This window comes from Nothoprocta perdicaria, unplaced genomic scaffold, assembly GCF_003342845.1.
Source record: "Nothoprocta perdicaria isolate Ctin4 unplaced genomic scaffold, notPer1 scaffold_70, whole genome shotgun sequence".
In the NCBI taxonomy this organism is placed as follows: domain Eukaryota; kingdom Metazoa; phylum Chordata; class Aves; order Tinamiformes; family Tinamidae; genus Nothoprocta; species Nothoprocta perdicaria.
Window position 1 is genome coordinate 2,780,251 of NW_020455977.1, and position 19,237 is coordinate 2,799,487.

A 19,237-nucleotide genomic window follows, 5' to 3' on the forward strand; every position below is an offset into this window, starting at 1 on the left:
CCATGTTTGGTTGTCAGAATYATGTTCATCTTTCTGTTTGGAGTACTATTATTTTTTTTCCAATAAATAAAGTCTACTTATGTGGTAGCTAAATCAAAATAACAATTAATAATGCTGCTTTTCTGTTCATTTTGAAGTAACACTAGTTCAGCAAGCTCCTGTTTTCTACAGCACTGATATTCTATTTTGTTTCTTTTCAGGCTGAGGAATCTTGTAAGTGCAATGGCTGGAAAAACCCCAATCCTCCTCCTACTCCTCCTCGGGCAGACCTGCAGCAGGCAGTCGTCAGCCTCACCGAGCCGTGTCGCAGCTGTAGCCACGCGCTAGGTATGCTCTTGGTTTCTCTTCGAATCCAGAGGTTTACACCCRGAAGTCTCTTCTGTTGTAAGATAAAATTCAAGATGACATGTCAGGACCTTGAAAAGATRTTACAATTGAACCTAATTGTCAGTTAATTTTGATAAAAATATGTTGAATAAAGTCTAAGTTTTTTTTTTTTTCAGAGAAATTGAACTGAGATACAGCTTCTAAAAATATATAACCTAACTTCCAAAAATCCWTATCTTTTAACTTGTTAAAATGCAAATGCATTGTCAAGCTACCCAATAATTGTAATCTTTTATATAACATCAACCTCACATTTTCTTCATCTGCCAGGTGCTTTAGTTTCTCCTGTCATGGATATAATCTGTATTCCATTTTCTTGCTATAGAGCAAACTGTAAAATATTCTGGGATGTTGTTAAAGCAAGTACTCTTATCTGCAGAAAGAACTGTGTCTTTCCTGCATTACAAGCAATGATACTGCAGTTGTACATCTTCAGATTGTCTAAGTTATTGTGCAGACAGCTTGTGTAACGTGGAAGCAACTGCTCAAAATCCACTGCAAACTCTTTTTTTTCCCCTACTTTCTTTCTCTAGGCAGACTAAAATAGTGATTATTTTTTACTTGTGTAGTTTTGCATAGTCGTAGAAAAAGAATGAGGCATCTTTCTCACTTTCTGTTTAAAAAAGCTGTAGTTTTCCGGAGAAATGGTGATGACTATTTACTTAATCTATAATAAAATTTGAAACAACTTGTAAAGAAGCAGTGTTGTTTAAATTTTGGGGTTGTTGATACAACCCAGAATTCGGTGAAAAGTGAAATAGGGAGAAGGAATGTAAAATTATTGCAATATGCTATTTATATATTCATTTTTGAAAATAGTAATGCACTTTGGGTGGAATTATTCAACCTATTTTTTTGGTATGGAATTTGTTTCCTCCTTTTTGCTCTCTTTTCATTGTATGCCCTCATTATGTTTGATCTATTTATGGGCCTTTCAGTGATTTACTTCCCTTTCCTTGTATCCCAGATTTATGGTTTTGCTTGCAGAAGATTATCAAATGCATAACATTAGAGAGAGTTCAGTGACTTAGCCATTTTACTTATTCAGCTTTTTATCATGCAATTTCTCTGAGCTTTGGTTTTGCGGTTGCAGTAGTATATGTAATCCATCCCTTTCATTCCTGGCCTTTGAAGACAGAAGATACTTTTTTTTTTTTTTTTTTTTTTTTATGTTGGAAGATATTTTGTTAATATACCTTGCAGAGCAAACTGTAATTTATTTACTTCAACTTTATTGCTGTTTGTAGAAAAAGTAAAGTTCCTTATTCTGCCAACTGCAGCTAATGAGGATGGTGCTTCATTGGGAATAACTGAAATGAGTTACTGCCTGCTTCCTYATAGAACAGACAAAAGAAAATAAATGTCTTTCAGCAGTATTTTCCCAGGTAGTTTTCCTATGCRTCTCTAAAATAGTGTGTTCCTCTTCAGTGTCTTTGAAAACAGAATGACAAACATGTGCAAGCTCCTGCTACTGCATTTTCTCATCCTCAGAGATTTTGAAATGGCTGTGGATTCCTCTATAGATTAGCTCTAAGAAATAAGATATTAGAGTTTTGTTTGTTTGTTCATTTTCTCTTCTTCAGAAACTGACCTTAGGCAGCCTAGTGCATTGTCGTACTCAAGAGACCTTTCTGGAGTTGATGTGTTCCTTAAAATGGTGCAGCAAAAGTCTATTTAGTGGTGCCAAGTTACACTTATTTCTGTTTACCTATGCACAGTATGCATTCTTTCACCAAAGTAATTACAATAGTTGATGTGCATAACTCATATTGCGATGCTCACAAGTACTGCCTATTAACTGAGACCTCTCAACTTATTGTGGCACCAAAAAGTGCTGGTCATTCCTTCTGTGACTGCCTTTTGCCCTGCTCCTTGTCATTGCTCCAGGGTTTTCTGACTCTTGGACTCCTCTTCTGCYCCTGGCACCTCAGTTTCGCCACTGGACTGCTTCTCATGGCCTTTACTTTGTGGTCTGCATTTCCTCAGTCATACAGCCTGGTTCTGTTCTGAATTTGTTACCGATATTTCTTTTATCTGGGTAATGCGTCAGGTCACAAATGTAATGCTGTGAACTGGAAACTGAGCTGTGGGAATGGGAGAACTTGACATACAGCAGCCTTGACATACTTGACATACAACAGCCCAGGTGTTTATGTATGAGAGACTCTTCTCTCTTTGGTATTTAATTGCTTTCTTCTGTGCTATAGGACATGTTTTCCAGTCTTAGGTCTATTGTACCTTCTTAAAACTGATTGATTAATCTCTTCTTGATACGATCTGTTGGGTTCCTGTTCTACACCTATGTGTAACATTTTGAGGTATTTTATTTACCAGTCCTTCTTCATAGTTTGCTAATGTTTTTATGCAGACATTCATTAATTCTGAGAAAGACCGCAAGTGTCTTCCTCATTACTCTGTTTCTTAAGGACTTTTTATTCATACACTATACACATACACTTTATTACTGAAGTTGCAAAACCGAAATAATTAGCTTCCTATTTTTCAGGTCTTCATTTTATTGCATTGCCCTTGTGTGTCCACTTTCTTTCTCCTGTGCAGTAGGAACTTATTAAAAAAAAAAAAGAAAAAAAAATCACAATAAGTTCAACTGCAGCTAAGGAAAGATGTACAGTTTGGACAGTGCAGATTAATAGGGTTGTCTAACTCAAGTCAAGAATGGCACAGTGTTTGATGTTAGTATACTAAAGCTTTTACTTTAATGAAAGGTTTAATATCAGCCACAAGAATCTGGGAACAAGCTATGAATATCTCAAGTAAGATAGTTTGTTGGACTGATGTACAAGACTGTGGTAAATGATCACCTGTAGTTAATAGAGGCTGGTAATACTCTTGGCCTATGTTGCTTTTAGATTCATTGCATGAGTATTAATTCTAGAGAAAAATATCTTATAAATTCCAGAGCAGAATGTAATATTAGCTCCAGAGTATGAGTGAACGTTCAAATGTGGCCATGAGTCTTCTGAGTCAAGGTAACTTTCAGTAATTTTGTGGAAAATGATTGGAAATGGCTTCTCATGCTGATGCTTTCTCCATTTGCTAGTTGAGTTCAAGACTTCCTTCTATGTTATCTAATGCAGTGCTTTTCTTGGAGGGAATTCATTACCTTAACAAGATCAGTACTGACAGCTGGGATTATTAAACTTTCATATCTTGTTCAAGGGCTGAAATGAAATCATTCTATTCTGCCTAGAATGCTGAATATTTGTAATTAAAGAAAGCTCACACTGACCATCTTGCTCACAGAGGGAATTGTTAAGAGCTTAAGAGATTATATCACAAATGMTTATTTAAGTGGAAATGAATACAGGTACCTTTTTAATATTCTGAGCTATAGAAGCTGTTGTTTTTATTTGAAGCTGCACAAAATTGTTGAATTTAGATGTTTTGACAATGTCGTACCACACATACCAAAACAAACATCTTTGCTGAGTGGCCAACAGAAGTGATCATTTTCAAGTCAAATCTATTTCTCACCACTTCCTTTCTCCTAAAGGAATCAGATTTGTGTTGAAAATGTCTTACGAGTCATAACAACAATGTTATATCTAAAATGATATGTTAACTATGCAGTAAGTTATTACTGGTAAAAGATATAAAAATTAATATGCTTAGTCTTTTCAATCATTTTCCTTTGGTTTTAAAGGACATTTTCTTGTCATTTCATGGAAAAAGATATGCATACTATTTGCATTGTCTTTGAGTCAGCTAAAATTATTACCTATTCTAATGTAAATGTCTTGTTCCAGGAATAGATTTTTATTTTAAATTTTCTTCTCTCTTCCTGGGGCTAGTTGTTCAAACGAGCTTTGTCCCCCTTTGTCCCTCAAACCTCAGAAAATTGCAAATGTAGAACTACATTTGCCTTTGGGGCTGACAGGAATAGTTAGTTACTTGCAAAATATGAAATATTGAAAGATGTTTCTCAACAAATGGGCATGTGTAACCTGCAAAAGCTTTGTCAACCTAGTGTGCACAAAGCATCACTCCAAATTACTGAGCTCATTTATTTTTTCTTTGTCATTTTCACAGAGCACGGTGCTACTTGTATCAGCAGATGGGTTTTGTAACTGAAGGGGATGGAATTAAGAAACTTTGTCTCAAAAGCATAGCAGCTCTTGGGCAAAATTCTCTCGAAGTAGTTACTAATATTACAACGTATGAATACAGACACACAGGACTTTAGATTGGCTTTCCTGTGGATGCGCACTGTGATTCCAGGCAATCATCTGTGGGAATTGCCATCTTTGGCCTGTCTTTCCAAACTGCTGAGGTATGACATATTTGAGGAGCCTCTAATAACAAGTTCTGTTGTTGAGGCTATTTCAGGGTCTGTACCCTCACAAATTATGTCAAAGTTCCAGATATTTCAGGCAGTAGTTACGATTTTGGTTCTTGCAGGCTTTTTACAGGTTGGCTTGTTTTATTATTTTGTGTAGCTGCTCATGTCTCTCACCTGGAGAATGTGTCTGAAGAGGAGATGAACAGGCTCCTAGGGATTGTGCTGGATGTGGAGTATCTCTTCACCTGTGTCCACAAGGAAGAAGATGCAGACACTAAGCAAGTTTATTTCTACCTATTCAAAGTAAGCTGAATTTGCATGGCAAGTTGACATTTTGTTTCATTCTTTCACGCCTATGGTAATGCACTGTCAAGTGCCCCCTTATTGTGTGTATTAGCTTTATTTTGCGAGAATTTTTCTTTGCTCTAGTGTAAAGCTATATCTTGGGCTAGACTGTGGTGCTTGCAATGTGCAGTGTCTTATGCCAGAAGTCATCCTGATGGTGTCAGCAGCTGACCCTAAGTCCCACCTGTAAACTATGTCTGCTTTCATCTACCAGCTTTGCCTTCTTCACTGACAAATCAAGAAAAGTCAGGAGACATAAATGCTAACGTAGCTGCACATGCATATACAAAGCAGCCTTTTAAATGCATTCCAAGGGGTATATGAAGCAATACACAGTGAATTAAGTAGCTATGAATTTTGATGACTAAGCTGGCAGATGCAGAGCAGATTTTCGACACTGCTTATGAAGTGTTGCACAACTGTGACTTCCACTGACCTTATGACTGCAATATGCTCATTTTCAAAAATGTGCATTTTTGACAGCTTTTGAGGAAGTGCATTTTACAGATGGGAAAACCTATTGTAGAAGGATCTTTGGAAAGTCCTCCATTTGAGAAACCTAGCATTGAACAGGTAAGCAGTGAATTTGTGGATGTTTTCATTTTTATTTGTTTTTGGAAATACAGTGCTCTCTATAACGACTGCTTTTGAAAATACAGTGTTTTAGGCAGTTTGCAAATTTGTTGTATATTACTGCAGACAAAGATTGAATCTAAAGGAGACTTCTGCTCCTCTTTTAATTTTGGTAGAATAGTTAAATTATTTGACTTCCCTCATCATTCATCTTATGTTTTAATGAAACTGGCAATTTTCTGTAGTTTTAAATAATGCAACTGAAAATGCTACTTTTGTGCCTGGCAGTTCTAATCTTTCTCTGTCCTGAGTGATGAAAAATGCTGTTGAGACTTTGAAATTCAATATTAAAATGACTTTTCTCTTCAGTGAAATCAATGAAAATGTTACAATCCAATTTAGTGAGATTATAGTCTCCTCTTTCAAAGTGTACGTAGCAGAAACCATCTGAAAACAAAGAATAACTGAAGCTTTTATAAATCTCAGTGGAAAAAGTATGCATGACAAATTCAGAGTTTGATTTACCGAGTGTCTAAAAATGCACTTTTGACATGCCAATGGACTTATTAACTCCAGTGAGGCTATGCAGAGGCTTAAATACCTCACTAAATTAGGAACTGTATGTTTTCCTGTTGCTGGATGTTAAATTTAAAATGTGAAGACTGTGTTACATGTAGTAAATACTTCCTTGCAACTATCAGTTTTTATAATTAAGTAAAATCAAGACTCATTTTTTGCTGACTTGCTACAAGGGCTTCACCTTTTTTTTTCCTTTGGTTTGAGTGTGAACAAAGGAGGAGTGTATGTAATACCATACACTACAAAGCTTTAAAAAGTATTGCTAAAAAAGTTTTGCACTATACGCACACACACGTATTGTGAATGTATGTGTGCGTGTGTATGTGTATCTCCACATTCTTCATACTGATCAATTTGCCTAGGAAGGTAAAACATTAAGATGAAAGGGTAACTCATTTTACAGTTTATTTTGAAATAATTGAGACTGATATTTTCAACCCCTTGGTTTTAGCAGTACAGTCACCTCAAAGTTATTTTCTAAGCCACAGTGTTGCATGTGTTTGATAGATATATGTATTGCAGCAAGTTACTGCGGCTGCACATTTTAATTATCCTTAATAGTGTTTTTGAAATTGGCACTTTATGGAGTGCAATGAAGTGACATGCTTGTGTAATACTGGCATTTCTTGAAGAAATAATACACTCTGTAGACAAAAACTTTTGCAGAAGTCACTGAACTTGAGTCTACTATTAAAAATAGCTGGAGAGGTTTTTAAGTGGTGAAAAAGTGTATTCGTTGTTTACAGAGGAAAATAATAAAACATGCAGCATGGTTATCAGCAAAATTTTGCAGATGGAAGCACATAAAATAGAGACCTTTTGATTTATATTTCCTGTCAAAAGTTTTTGGCTTTGAAAAGCAAGAGAAAATATTTTTTTCTCTCTCCCTCTACCTCAACTGCTGAAATAGAAGGAAAGAAAAATTGGATGGACCTGTACAGGAGAAGTTGTTTGTTGCAGTTACATATGCAACAGCAAGGAATTAATTTTCCCATGTCTGTTTTCTTTCCCATGCAATACAAGTTCAGGATTAATAGAAGTGAATAGTGTTCAAGGATATGCCTTCTAAAAATATTTTAAAATAATTGAACATTGTTTTCTTTTTCTCTTTCAAGGGTGTGAATAATTTCGTGCAGTACAAATTCAGCCATTTGCCCTCAAAGGAAAGGCAAACAATAGTTGAGCTGGCTAAAATGTTTCTGAATCGCATTAACTACTGGCACTTGGAGACTCCTTCTCAGCGAAGACTAAGATCACCCAATGATGATATTGCTGAGTATAAAGTGAATTATACCAGGTAATGATGCTTTTGCATATTGAAAGTCTGGCTTACAACTGCACTGCACAGGAATTTCAGGAATACACCAGTACCCATGAATCATAGTTGAGCCTTGTGAATTCTTGTAGTCATTGACCACTGGAGTTTTACACACACTTTTCTTTGTAGGGCATGTGTTATCAGCCAAGAACATGAACAGGGGTCTGTGAGCCATATCTAACAATTTTGTAGTGACTCTTGTGCTTGCAAAGGTGTTTTCCCTCTTATTAATATATGTGCCTCATAAACTCCTTATTTCATGTACTAAAGTTCAGGAAGGCTGCTATTCAACTTAAAATGAAGCAAAGAGACAAATGAATCATTAAAAGCATCGGAGRCTGAAACCAAACCACAGCAGACTTGGAAAATGAAAATGATTTCACGAGTGTTTGAGTTATGAATAACTATTAGATATTATTGGGCTCCTTAAAATGGTAGTTTTATATGTTCTTTTAATACTTTATTTAGAATTTGAAAGAAGAACTTCATTGCTGGGAGAAGAGGAGCTAGTATAAAAAATATGTCTTTTTAAAGTTTATTTTTGTAATAAAAATATCATAGTAACTTTTTCACTTAATATAAAGTTAATGTCTCTAGAAGCAAATATGTTCCTAGTGCTGGTTAGAAATACTTTTTTCTGGATGACAAAGAGTATGTACTTACATCCATTTTCTGGTGATTTTTCTCCTGAAAAACCTAAGCTCCATAAACTATGTCAGTAAAAGCTGATTTGAGGCCATCTTTGGTAGCAGTAGAGCTTTCTTTTGGCTCTTTATTATCAGATCAATAAAAATCTGTGTTGCTAGTATTTATTCATTCTGCTGGTTCATGTAATTTTGAAAAAAATATAGAAGATTAATTGCTTATTGGTGAACCCTCAATGGCAATAAAACCAGTCTGGGCAGCATTAACCCAGCGAGATTCATCTCTGCAGCACCTGAGTTGTCCTAAGCAGCATGGCATGACATGCTGAGTCATTTGAACAAAATGTGGTAGTTTTCCCAGATGGTCAAGATCACATTTGTACTGTTGGAAGATGTGCCATGCATGCGCCATACACATGTGTCTGGCATTGTAGTCGTGTGCAGACATGTTGCTTCAAGTAAGTACCTGGCACAAAAGAGGGTTGTTGATAATCTAATGAGACCCTTAGATTTGTGCTTGGTGTGTTTTTTTTCCTCCATTTGTTTGTGATAGAGATCCCTGGTATTCCAAATCAGTAGGATTCAGCTTTTATTAAGAATCAATAGTTGACATTGGGCTCCAGATGGTGATTTTATTGCTAATTATTTTGTCAACTGCAGTTTCTGAAACCTTCATACTCACAGTTGCTAAAGCTCCTGCAGTGCTGCCTCTTTTCATCTAATTCTCATTTTAGTTCAAGCTTCCCCCTTTCTGCAAACACGCTTCCCACTGTATTGCTAGAGGCATTGCTATGGCTGCAAAGGAAACAGCTCTGCAGAAGGTAATAATTTGAGAGAGACTTTAGAGAGACACTGCTGTGGATCTGGATGAGAAAAACACAGTGCAAAATCCAGCATCCGTTTACATGCAGATATCCAATTCTTTATATGTATATTTTCTTCTGTCATGGATAAAGTTTTGGTAATGGTTGCTATCTCATTTTTTTAAAGCTTGAGATGCTGTTGAGACTCTGTTCACTCCTACTTGGGTATTAGAATCTCAATTGTAGAATTAACAGATACGGTGACCCAACATAATGAGGGTACTACAGATTCTCCTTTTCAGTACTGTGGTCCCTTTCTCAGAACATTAACAGGACCTTATATACAATGCGAAACTCATTTTGTGGGGAGACAGTAGTAAATGAACGAGTATCAGGTCAAGCTGTAATAGGAAGAAGCTGGTTGGTRGGAGGCCAGGTTGGAAGTGCAGTCAGATTGGGTTGGAACTAATTAGAAATGTCTCCTCCTCTGCATACAGCTAGGAAAATGTGGGAGTTKAAAGAGTAGAAAACAAGGCACAGAGCAGGCTGAGGGTGAAATCTTTGGAGCCACAGTCAGGTGCAGGAGGCCAAATGAATGAGTTGTGGAGAAAATGACATCAACATGAATTTTGTGCTATATATAATTGCTGTCTGGCCCAAGAGCACTTTGTGGAAACTAAAGTGCAGAGAAAAAGAGTATATGGAGACTTAAGATAACTTGACTGTCATTTTTCTAAAATGTTGGGCAATATAAATGCTGCTTAGTTTTGTGGACATGATATGGAGCTGATTTATACAGTCATTTATAAATGATGCAGGTAGTGGTTTCATCACAAGAAGCTATTAGTATGTATTTTAGGTGGTGGTAATTATCTGGCTTTTCTCTCCCTTACAGGTGGCTTTGTTACTGCAATGTCCCTCAGTTCTGTGACAGTCTACCTCGGTATGAAACCACGCAGGTGTTTGGTAGGACATTGCTCCGCTCTGTTTTTACTGTAATGAGACGGCAGCTACTGGAGCAGGCTAGGCAAGAGAAGGACAAACTTCCTCAAGAGAAACGAACACTAATCCTCACCCATTTTCCAAAGTAAGGGATCACAACTGAGCTGTATTCAAGGTTAACTAGGAGTTAACTTTGAAGTGGAATGAAAAGAAAAAATTAATTATCTTATCTACAGCTTCAAATAATTTGTTCGGTGGCAAATAGATATTGCATCTTTTTCTGTCACTTGAACTGGTCTATTTTATGTATGCAGTTTCTTGTAATATATTTAATGAATACATGATGACTGTTTGGTTTTGTCCTAGGTTTTTACTTTATAAGTAAAATTATTCATTGTGCCTGGAGAATTATGATCATTGCCAATGAGGATTTATTGCTGGTCACTTATATTCATTTCAGTAGTCCTTGGAAGCAACACAGATCCAGAGAGATATACAGTACAGAGAGTTGTACTGCAGCTTATTTACAATCAAGAATTTCATTTCCATTCAGCATTGTAATAGGGAACAAAGCAGTTCCTCTGCCTGCCCTCAGAAAAGGCATATTTAACAAAGAACAAAGTTGTCAATACAAAGCTGGATCTATGAACCTTAAATCAGTGACAGTTTGCTTGGGTACTGACATATGGATGACAGAATCTCCCACAATTAAACAACAATATTCCCATCTTGGCCTGCGCAGGAGTGGATTGTCTTAGGATGTCCTCAGCTTTGGCTAATGTTTTCTTGGTAGTTAAAGGAGGGGCTGGTGACTAAATCTTTCATTGTATGCTTTCTGTCAAAAAAAGTCTCTCTCTCTTCTGAAGAGACAACCTYTCTCTTCAAAAATATCCTTATTTTATGAGGATGGCTTGGCTCCCCAGTACGTTTTTTCATAGGCCTGTCCTACCTTAACACCAAAGGAACCAAGACTACAAGCAGGATGGTGACACGGGATCTAGGCAAATTGCTGCTTGGTGGTAGAGCAGCTTCATGGTAATGGAATGAAAACAAACAAGAACTTGCCGAAGTTGGATACAGTCAGCTTTTCTGTCCCTTACTCTTATTTATAATGTCTTTTACCACTTCAGGAGGGTAGACTGGATTATTATGGATGCAGGAGTGTTTGGTGTGAAAAGGGCATAACATTGTGCTTAAGCAAAGAACAGATACATGGAAGGTACAGAGGCAGGTTCTGCTTTCAGAGCAGCCATGCCAGCCCAGGTTTCCCCATGTCAGTCACTGGAGTGTGGCTGGGAGTTTCATGGTCTTTCCAGGTCTTGTAACTTGACACRACTGCAAGTGGGCACTCAGCAGCACAGGTGACTAAAACCCGCTTCACCGAGCCAGACATTAAACACTCAAGATAAAGGGGAAGCTTTAACAGAGGAGGATATTCAGGAGCGGGATTTTCCAAGCCTCTTGGTCCAGCAATGGTGATGGAAGCACGTGGTGTGCCTGGCTGTGCCCAGGAAAGCAGTCGTGGAGGGCGCAGGCTGCAGCAGCTCCTGCTCACCAGGGCGGCCTTGCTGAGGATGAGCTTGTGCCTKGGCTCCCTCAGTGGTGGTGAGGCAGCTGCTGTAAACTTTTAAGCTCGTTTAAATCTGGATGGCATCTAATATCACATCTGCTATGCTTAGGTATGAGCGTGCTCTATGTAAAATACAACAGGAGAACTTCATCCTGAATGTCCTTACTGTATTGAGAAAGTCTTACTTGAATGGTCCTGTTGATGTTGACCTGTCAGTTCTCTCTCCTGTGTAATGTGAAAGGCAGTATAAAATCACACTGTTCTTGTAAGTGTAGCCCACTAAAATTAAAAATACTGTCCTGTGAGCCCACTTGTACAACTCACTGATAGGGTTGCACACTTAAAGGAGTGAAAATGTCCTCCTAAGAGCATTTTTAATGACTAACACTGTTTGGATTTTGTAAATCTGCCTGAGGTAGAAAGCAAGTACAATTGAAAAATTTTTGTCATCATTGTATAACATCAGTATCTTCCCATTTGTGAACTTCTTCTTATTAATGCACTTTTTTTTGTTCTTTAAATTAGTTTCTGTTTATTTCTGCAATTTTGTATTCAATAATTATTGCTTATTATCAAAGAGCAATTTTCATAGGTAGAAGTACTGTACCCAGACAGATGTTTGGCCTGTTTGTTTGTTTTTTTAATTGTGTTTTCATTTCATCTGTTTTAACTAGGTTTCTGTCCATGTTGGAAGAAGAAGTATACAGCCAGAATTCTCCCATTTGGGATCAAGATTTCATGGTGTCTACTTCCCGCACCGGCCAGATGGGAATACAGACAGGTAATTTGCATTTAGCAGAGGATTGGGAAATACCTGAGATCATAAAATCTAACCCAATCCCTCTGTGCAAGTACTGAATTCTGTGCAAGATATCTGAGATGTGCAGCTTTCCTACATGTAGGCTATACTGGAATCAGTCCATGTCAAGTAGGCACAGGTATTTGATTCTCTGGTGGTGCTTCTGCATATTTTGATGGTGAAATGCAACTCATATGAGTGTGTCTGCAGAGCAGGATGCCTGCAGAGGCATGTCATCCAAGTATTCACGTGCTGCAAGTGCAATACATACTGGCAAATGAGAATAATAAGCAAGTCAGTGGCTGATATGGGTGATGTGAATAGGAAACAAATCAAACATCCACTTGCACAATAACCCTCCAGCTCTCTAGCAGTACCTTATCCTCAGAAATATATGCTTAACACACATTCCTTTGACTTTCTTGTTTTCGTAGAGCTTTTCCTTTATTTATTTCCTATTCATGTGTGCTGTGTTTACCTCATCAGCTATTTTGCAGCTATAATCACACTCAGCAGTAGGGTCAGACCTCACAGGTCTACAAGTCATCGTGAAAAATTGCAGGAAGATCATGATTTTCTTTTGTTTTCTCCCTCTTCTTCTCCTTTCTGATCAACTGTATTTGCAATTCATTTATACAGCTCAGGAGCTGTGACTTCAGTTATTAGTATGCTACGATGTGAGGCCTGGAGAAATTATTTCCATATTTTGTAACAATTGCTGAAATCAGTTCATGCTCACTGTGCTGACATTTTATCTGGTAATGGATTTTCTAGTGTAGTGGGGAAACTTCCGCTGCGACAGATAGGGATTTTTGTGAGAAATTTATGATTTRCTTCATAAACTAATGAATTTTGCCATAGGCACGTGTTCAGTACAACTATAAAAAATGTTCTCACAGAGTTCATTCTATCATATAGTCTCCAACAGTGCTGCAGATTTTAATGTGTCCTTCTCTGGCACTGGGTTCTCAGCATGAATGTAACACGAACAAGCTGTTTGTGAGGCTGGCTGTTACTGGTGATGCCATCAAGATAAACACATACAAGGAGAGAGACTGCAGGTGTTCAGAGTATGAGCTGGCACCTTATCCCCCTTACAAAGTTCTGACACAAATGAAAGATGGATATTTTGGGATGAGTGTTTTTTCTTTTTTTAATTTAGCAAGAGAGATGATAGTGTGTGGCTTTTAAAAAGCATAATTTCATCCTCTTAACTGGTGCCCCCTTTTATTGGGTTTGGTTTGTGCTGCCAGTCTTTGAACACTGTTTAAGCGGAGAGCTAAAGTTGAATGATGAGATCTTACTTTTCAATAGACTCCTACAAAAGGTCTTTTGATAAAGCTGAACACCAGCTGGCTTGGCAGGTATGTGAAGGAAGTTTCTTTTCTTAACTTGTGCCCGGCACTGCAGAATAATAAAGTCTAATATTTCCAATGAAGTAAAACCAGCTCTGTCAACCAGTTAACTCTATCAATACAGTCCCACTTTAGGTGCCAGTTTAGAAAAGTCCATTGACATGACGCTCCAGTGTCTCTGCTTGCCCACCAGTGACATTGCTTTGTTGCACAAGGTTCTCTGTTACTTTGCAGTGGGTGGCTGTGAAGTTGGGTTCATAGTAGTGTCAGTGGTTCAGATGATAGCACTCTAGTGGGTTCCTTGTCCTGAATCTTCCTGTCTTTTATGCCGTTGCAGTCATTAGTCCTCCTCCTGTTGCAAGATCTGTTTCATACAGTGCAAGCCCTTCATCTCTGGAGCAACCCAACAGTGGAAATATGAGTCCAGCTTGCAAAGTTTCTTCTGTCCTTGATCCAAACCTAGGTAATGGAGAGGGAGGGAGACTTACTTTTTGACTTCTGTCAATGTTATCAATAATTGTACATGGTGATAATTATAGATGGTGATCATTGCGTTCACTGTGCAATACAACCTGGAGGTGTTTTTACATGTTTTTTAGTCACATGCATATCTTTTTTTTTTTTTTCTGTTACTTTTCAGAAGTAACCTTTAAGTGGCAGAAATGCTACCTGTATTTAAGAAATAAACAGTTTGTTTAAATTTGATTAAAAGATTAAAGATAAGTGCCTTTGTTGTCTTGGGGGAAGAAAGACCAAAGAACTGAAATCCAGGCCCTTACACGTTCTATAACCTCCTACTGTATAGAAGTATCATCTCTGGATGAATAGTTATCTGGGTTGACCTAGAGAGACTCTAAACTTTGTTAGTGCTGCTCTAGATTACTCCGAGTAGCAGTTTTTAGAGATTAACTTCCATTCTGGGTCTCTCCAGCAGAAAGTGTCCTGTTCCAGCATTCATAAACACAAAGAAAAGGAGTCTGAAATACAGTCTTGTGTTGTTATATTGTATTGCTCAGAGAAATACTTCACCTGCAAGGCTTGTGTTGTTTAGGATTTTATATAGYTAATGCATTCTGCAGACAGACATAGTAGCAGATTCGATTGTATATTAGTATTTAAGTTGCAAATTAAATTTTGGATCAATAAGAGAACTTCAAATCTTAGTTCTTTATCAGAAAACAGTTAATTAAGAAAGTGATTAACCTCTGATTTTGGACTATTCCATGTTAGTGTTCTGCTCCCTCATTCATTGTTGCTCCTGTTTTATAAATACAATGATTTAACTATCGCTGATCATTTGATTAAATTTGTCTGTTTTTGTTTTATAGGAGAAAAGAGGAAAAATAATGAACCTTATTCTGTGGAGGATGCTAAGAGGCCAAGGGTTGTAGGAGATATTCCTATTGAATTAATCAATGAAGTAATGTCAACAATTACAGATCCTGCTGCAATGCTCGGGCCAGAGGTGAGAAACATCTTGTAATCTGTCTGTAAACTATCTTTCAATAGTGTGCGATAAGTTATGTGTCCACAAAATGTACCATGTTGTGAGTGAGAGTAGTAAGATGATGGAAATGTGTGGAAAAAAGTATTGACAAAATACATGATTAGCATGAAGAATAATTCCACATTTTTTTTTTAAAATGCACTGTGTGTTGTTTGCAAAGAGACTTGGAGATTAGTGATAGTGAAGAACTACATCTGAGGTAGAGTTTCAGTGTTTTTGTCACAGGATAGTTCCATAATATACTATGTTTGTTTGTTTATTTATTTGTTTATTTGTTTATTTTTAATCAGAGATATAGCGTGTAAGACACAGTAAATTGGGTGCAAAGCATGCAGTAGAATGAAAGATCCAAATCTTAAACCTCTGTTTAATGAAGAAGAACTAATCTAAGCAGTTATTTGCGCCTTTTTCCACAGCTGCTCTTTCCTGTGTTTGGAAAGAAAAGCAAACAGAATTGAGGAGTTGTGCCATGTATGGAATTGCACTTTGCTATTTTTTTTTCTTTTCTGCTTGGCTTTTCTTCCTGCTATTTCCTTCACCAGTYTTTGTTTTGCCAGCAGCTTGTGTTTGTCAAGTTTAGCTAGAGGCTGTTGAAGGTTTGGAACAACATACTTTTAACTCAAACTATGAACTATGACTGATGGCTGAGTGTGTAACAAACCCTGGGCTGACCTGGGCAGTGGGGCTGGCAGAGAATAGATACCCAGCAGCCAAACTTGGCTCTAGAAAGAAAACAGCATGTGAAAGACAGCCTTACCTCCTGCAAAACAAGCATTGCTTTGGGAAAGCTTGTAGTTGGGGGTGGTTTGTGGGTGCAGTGAATTAACTGGAATTAGTTTGCATATATTTATATAACTACCTTACTTTCCAAAATTATATGGAATATAATGTAGATATTTTGATTGATAGTAATTGCGCTTCGATTTTTTTTTTTTTGAGCTGAGGGGAATCTGGTAATGTCTGTGTAGTGAGTCTTGAAAATTGCTTGGTGTGTGCAACAACAGACTATTATTTTTCTGTTTTAAATACAGTATTATGTTGTAACATTTTCTTTAAAGTAGCCTGTTGTAACGTTTTCTTTAAAGTAGCCAAGCTTGTAACTGTTCCAAAATATTTTCCCTTATTTCTCTAGCAGTTTCTGTTGCCAGACTTAATGATGGCAGCATGCATGCAGACACTTTTGGGCATTGTAAAATGATGTTGGAAGAAAAAAAGTTAAATAAATTGTATTAATTTCATCTCCATTCAGATATACATGTGTGTAATTGCAGCAAAATTGTCAGGAATTGAAATGTTCTTTTTAGACTCTTAAGATAGTTGTGTAGATAATGGAAAGTTCCACTAAAATGAAAAAAAGAAAAAAAGTATGATGGTACTTGCACTACTGTTATCATTTGCAATATGTGTAAGGAACTCCTACTGCTGGTGTCTGAAGTAGTTAGATTAAAGACACCGGCAGGACACACTAGCACTAGTTGAAGCACAAGCTTCAACTGCATGAGCGTTGTCCTCCATGAGGTTTTATCACCTGTTCAGTCATACCATCACTGCTGCTACTTAATCTTTACTAAAAGAAGCTTGTGTAAGCCTTTGTATATTGTAGCTTAGATTTACAACCATCTTATCTAATGATGTCACTTCATCTCAAAGATTAAAGGCAGCTCTATTTTTATAAAAGGATAACTCGAAAAAGGAGGGGTTTGRATCTGTTCTTTTAAGGCTGTTCTGCCAGTGGATATAAAACATCCAAAGATACTTTTATTTCTCTTCTTCTATCTGTTAGACCAACTTCCTTTCAGCGCATTCAGCCCGAGATGAAGCAGCCAGGTTGGAGGAGCGACGGGGAGTGATTGAGTTCCATGTGGTGGGAAATTCTCTSAACCAGAAGCCAAACAAAAAGATCATGATGTGGCTGGTTGGTTTACAGAATGTGTTCTCCCATCAGCTRCCCAGGATGCCAAAGGAGTACATCACACGCTTGGTCTTTGATCCGTGAGTACCTTTGGAGAGGAGTTTCATGGACAAGTTCAACCAACACCTGGTGCTGGTCCCAGGGAACAGTGTAGAAGTGGGATAGTAAGGTGATGTGGACTGGAGCTTTGCATGTGCCAGTCTTTTACATATTTTCCCATCTTTTCAAGCCACTGAAATTCCTGGTCAGTCTGATCTAGATGGCTGTAGTAATAAGTGGCTTGTTAGTATGGGAAAGGGACTAGAAGAAGAATCCTTTACATATGTTATACCTCTAGCAATTAGAAATGAAAACTGGGAAATAATTGTGGTACCTGTTAGTGGTTTTTGGCCCTGTACTGACTTGTAGACTGCTCCATCCTCTGTCTGTAATCTGAAGACAGAGCAGGGAGAACTATGTGGCAGAAGAGACTGAAGTTTTTCAAAGAGAAGAACTTGKAGGATCTGTGAAGAACAGCAACATGTAAGTGAACACTGGAGAAAGTTTAGAATCACTCCTCACAGAAGTATCTTGCTTTTCTCTTTAAGTCACAGTGCACATTGTCTTTGTTGCGTTGGCTGCAACTGTACACCGCAGGAACTAGAAAAGAGGCACTTGGGCTGTAGCAGCGCACACAGTGTGTGCTTGGACCTCTGCCCGGCCTTAGTGTCCTGGCTTGACTGTGCCTCAGCTGCTCAGACAAGGAGGGAGGTTCTTCCGCTAGGCTCACAGATAACTGCAAGTTAACCCCTGCCAGCTGCTCTGCCCAGTCTGTGGAAGAGCTCTGCCTTCACCGTTGGTGTTACCAACCTCTGTTCTTGTACTCAGTATGTTAGTTATGAAAGCAACACTGGAACCATTTCCTTTGCTTTTAGACTTGCTGGTGTTTCCCTTCTGATACTGCCCCAGTGCCAACAAACTCTGTAGCTGATGGGTCCATGCATTCCCCGAAACACAAGAAGCTCAGTTGCAACCATAGACTACTGATTGAAAAAGCCATGGTTTGGGACAACCAAACATCAAAACAAACTGTGTAGTAGTGGATGCTGACCCATAGTCTTCCCTTATATTTCTTGAGGCCATCCTTTATTGGATGAGACGACTTTTTAGTAGATGGAGAGGAACTGTTTAGGTATCTCTCTGGAGAACAGTCTGGGCTTGAGAATGAGGTGTGGTTATTGTGCTTAGTGCAAAAAAAGCCCTTTTTTATGCTTTTGGCAAGCAGTTCACCCATAAAAAGCAAAGCACATGGGGTGGACAGCTGAGAACTCCCATTATCTGCTGCATTTCCAAGGGCTCACGTTACTACACTGAGTAACATACTGAGTAACTGAGAATAATAACACTGTTATCACACTGAGCAGCACAGGTCTGGTCTATACACACAGACCAACGTTGTGTAGGAGGAGTGCAGCAGAACTCGCAAGTTTTTTTCAGCTGTTACCTTATTACCATCTGTCATGCTCTTATTTCCAAAATGGCCATCTTCACTGAATCTTAGGAACAACTGAAAAATGAGCAGCTTAAGGATGAGGAAATAAAATTAAAAGCATAAGCTATTATTTTGCCACTGTCATTCCACACATAAAATACAGTAAAATAAGTGCAAGAAAATGTAGGTTAATCATGATTCGTAACAGCAAAATAAATTTCTTATAAAATCTCCTTCAGAAGTGACACATAAAATACAGCTCTTCTTTGGGCTGCCTGTGTTTTGTAAGGGGCTCACTTTTGGCACCAATCTCTGCTCCAAACATAAAAATATCTGCTGTAAATTTGCTGTATTATTTATACAAGTTAAGGAATATTGTATTTTGAGTAAGCTGTGGTCTTAAATTTTGCTTTAACTGTTTACATGACACTTCATTATGTCTTTCCTAGCAGTAAATGTAAGTGCAAGAAATCGACATTTCTTCTGGCTTTGATTCCACTAGGAATAGATGATTAGAAATACAAAATATAGTTTATTTCTTGCTGAAGGCTGATCACTATTGTAGAGTATAAGAATGTCTTAGAAGAGTCTTTCTATCCTGCAACTCCATTAGTTTCTAATTTAGGGTAAAATCTTTCTGACAACTGTGCAGTAGTACAGCTGTCAGCATCAGAGTCAATGAAGGCAATATATTACCCTAATATCTAGGAGTATTTGGCAAAGCCAAGACTT

General features: G+C 37.8%; 1 protein-coding gene across 3 annotated transcripts in view; it reads left to right on the forward strand.

The window, feature by feature from the left end:
- The first annotated feature begins 204 nt into the window (after positions 1 to 204).
- Positions 205 to 19,237, forward strand: part of KAT2B (lysine acetyltransferase 2B) — a 32,356-nt gene continuing 13,323 nt past the window's right edge. For all 3 annotated transcript variants that reach the window (XM_026050801.1, XM_026050800.1, XM_026050802.1), the window contains exons 1-9: positions 205 to 327; positions 4,845 to 4,990; positions 5,516 to 5,605; positions 7,300 to 7,481; positions 9,845 to 10,036; positions 12,136 to 12,242; positions 13,953 to 14,078; positions 14,944 to 15,080; positions 16,906 to 17,114. In XM_026050801.1, coding sequence (XP_025906586.1) covers positions 4,886 to 4,990; positions 5,516 to 5,605; positions 7,300 to 7,481; positions 9,845 to 10,036; positions 12,136 to 12,242; positions 13,953 to 14,078; positions 14,944 to 15,080; positions 16,906 to 17,114 — 1,148 coding nt within the window. In that variant the 5' untranslated portion in view covers positions 205 to 327; positions 4,845 to 4,885. The remainder of the gene's footprint in view (positions 328 to 4,844; positions 4,991 to 5,515; positions 5,606 to 7,299; positions 7,482 to 9,844; positions 10,037 to 12,135; positions 12,243 to 13,952; positions 14,079 to 14,943; positions 15,081 to 16,905; positions 17,115 to 19,237) is intronic.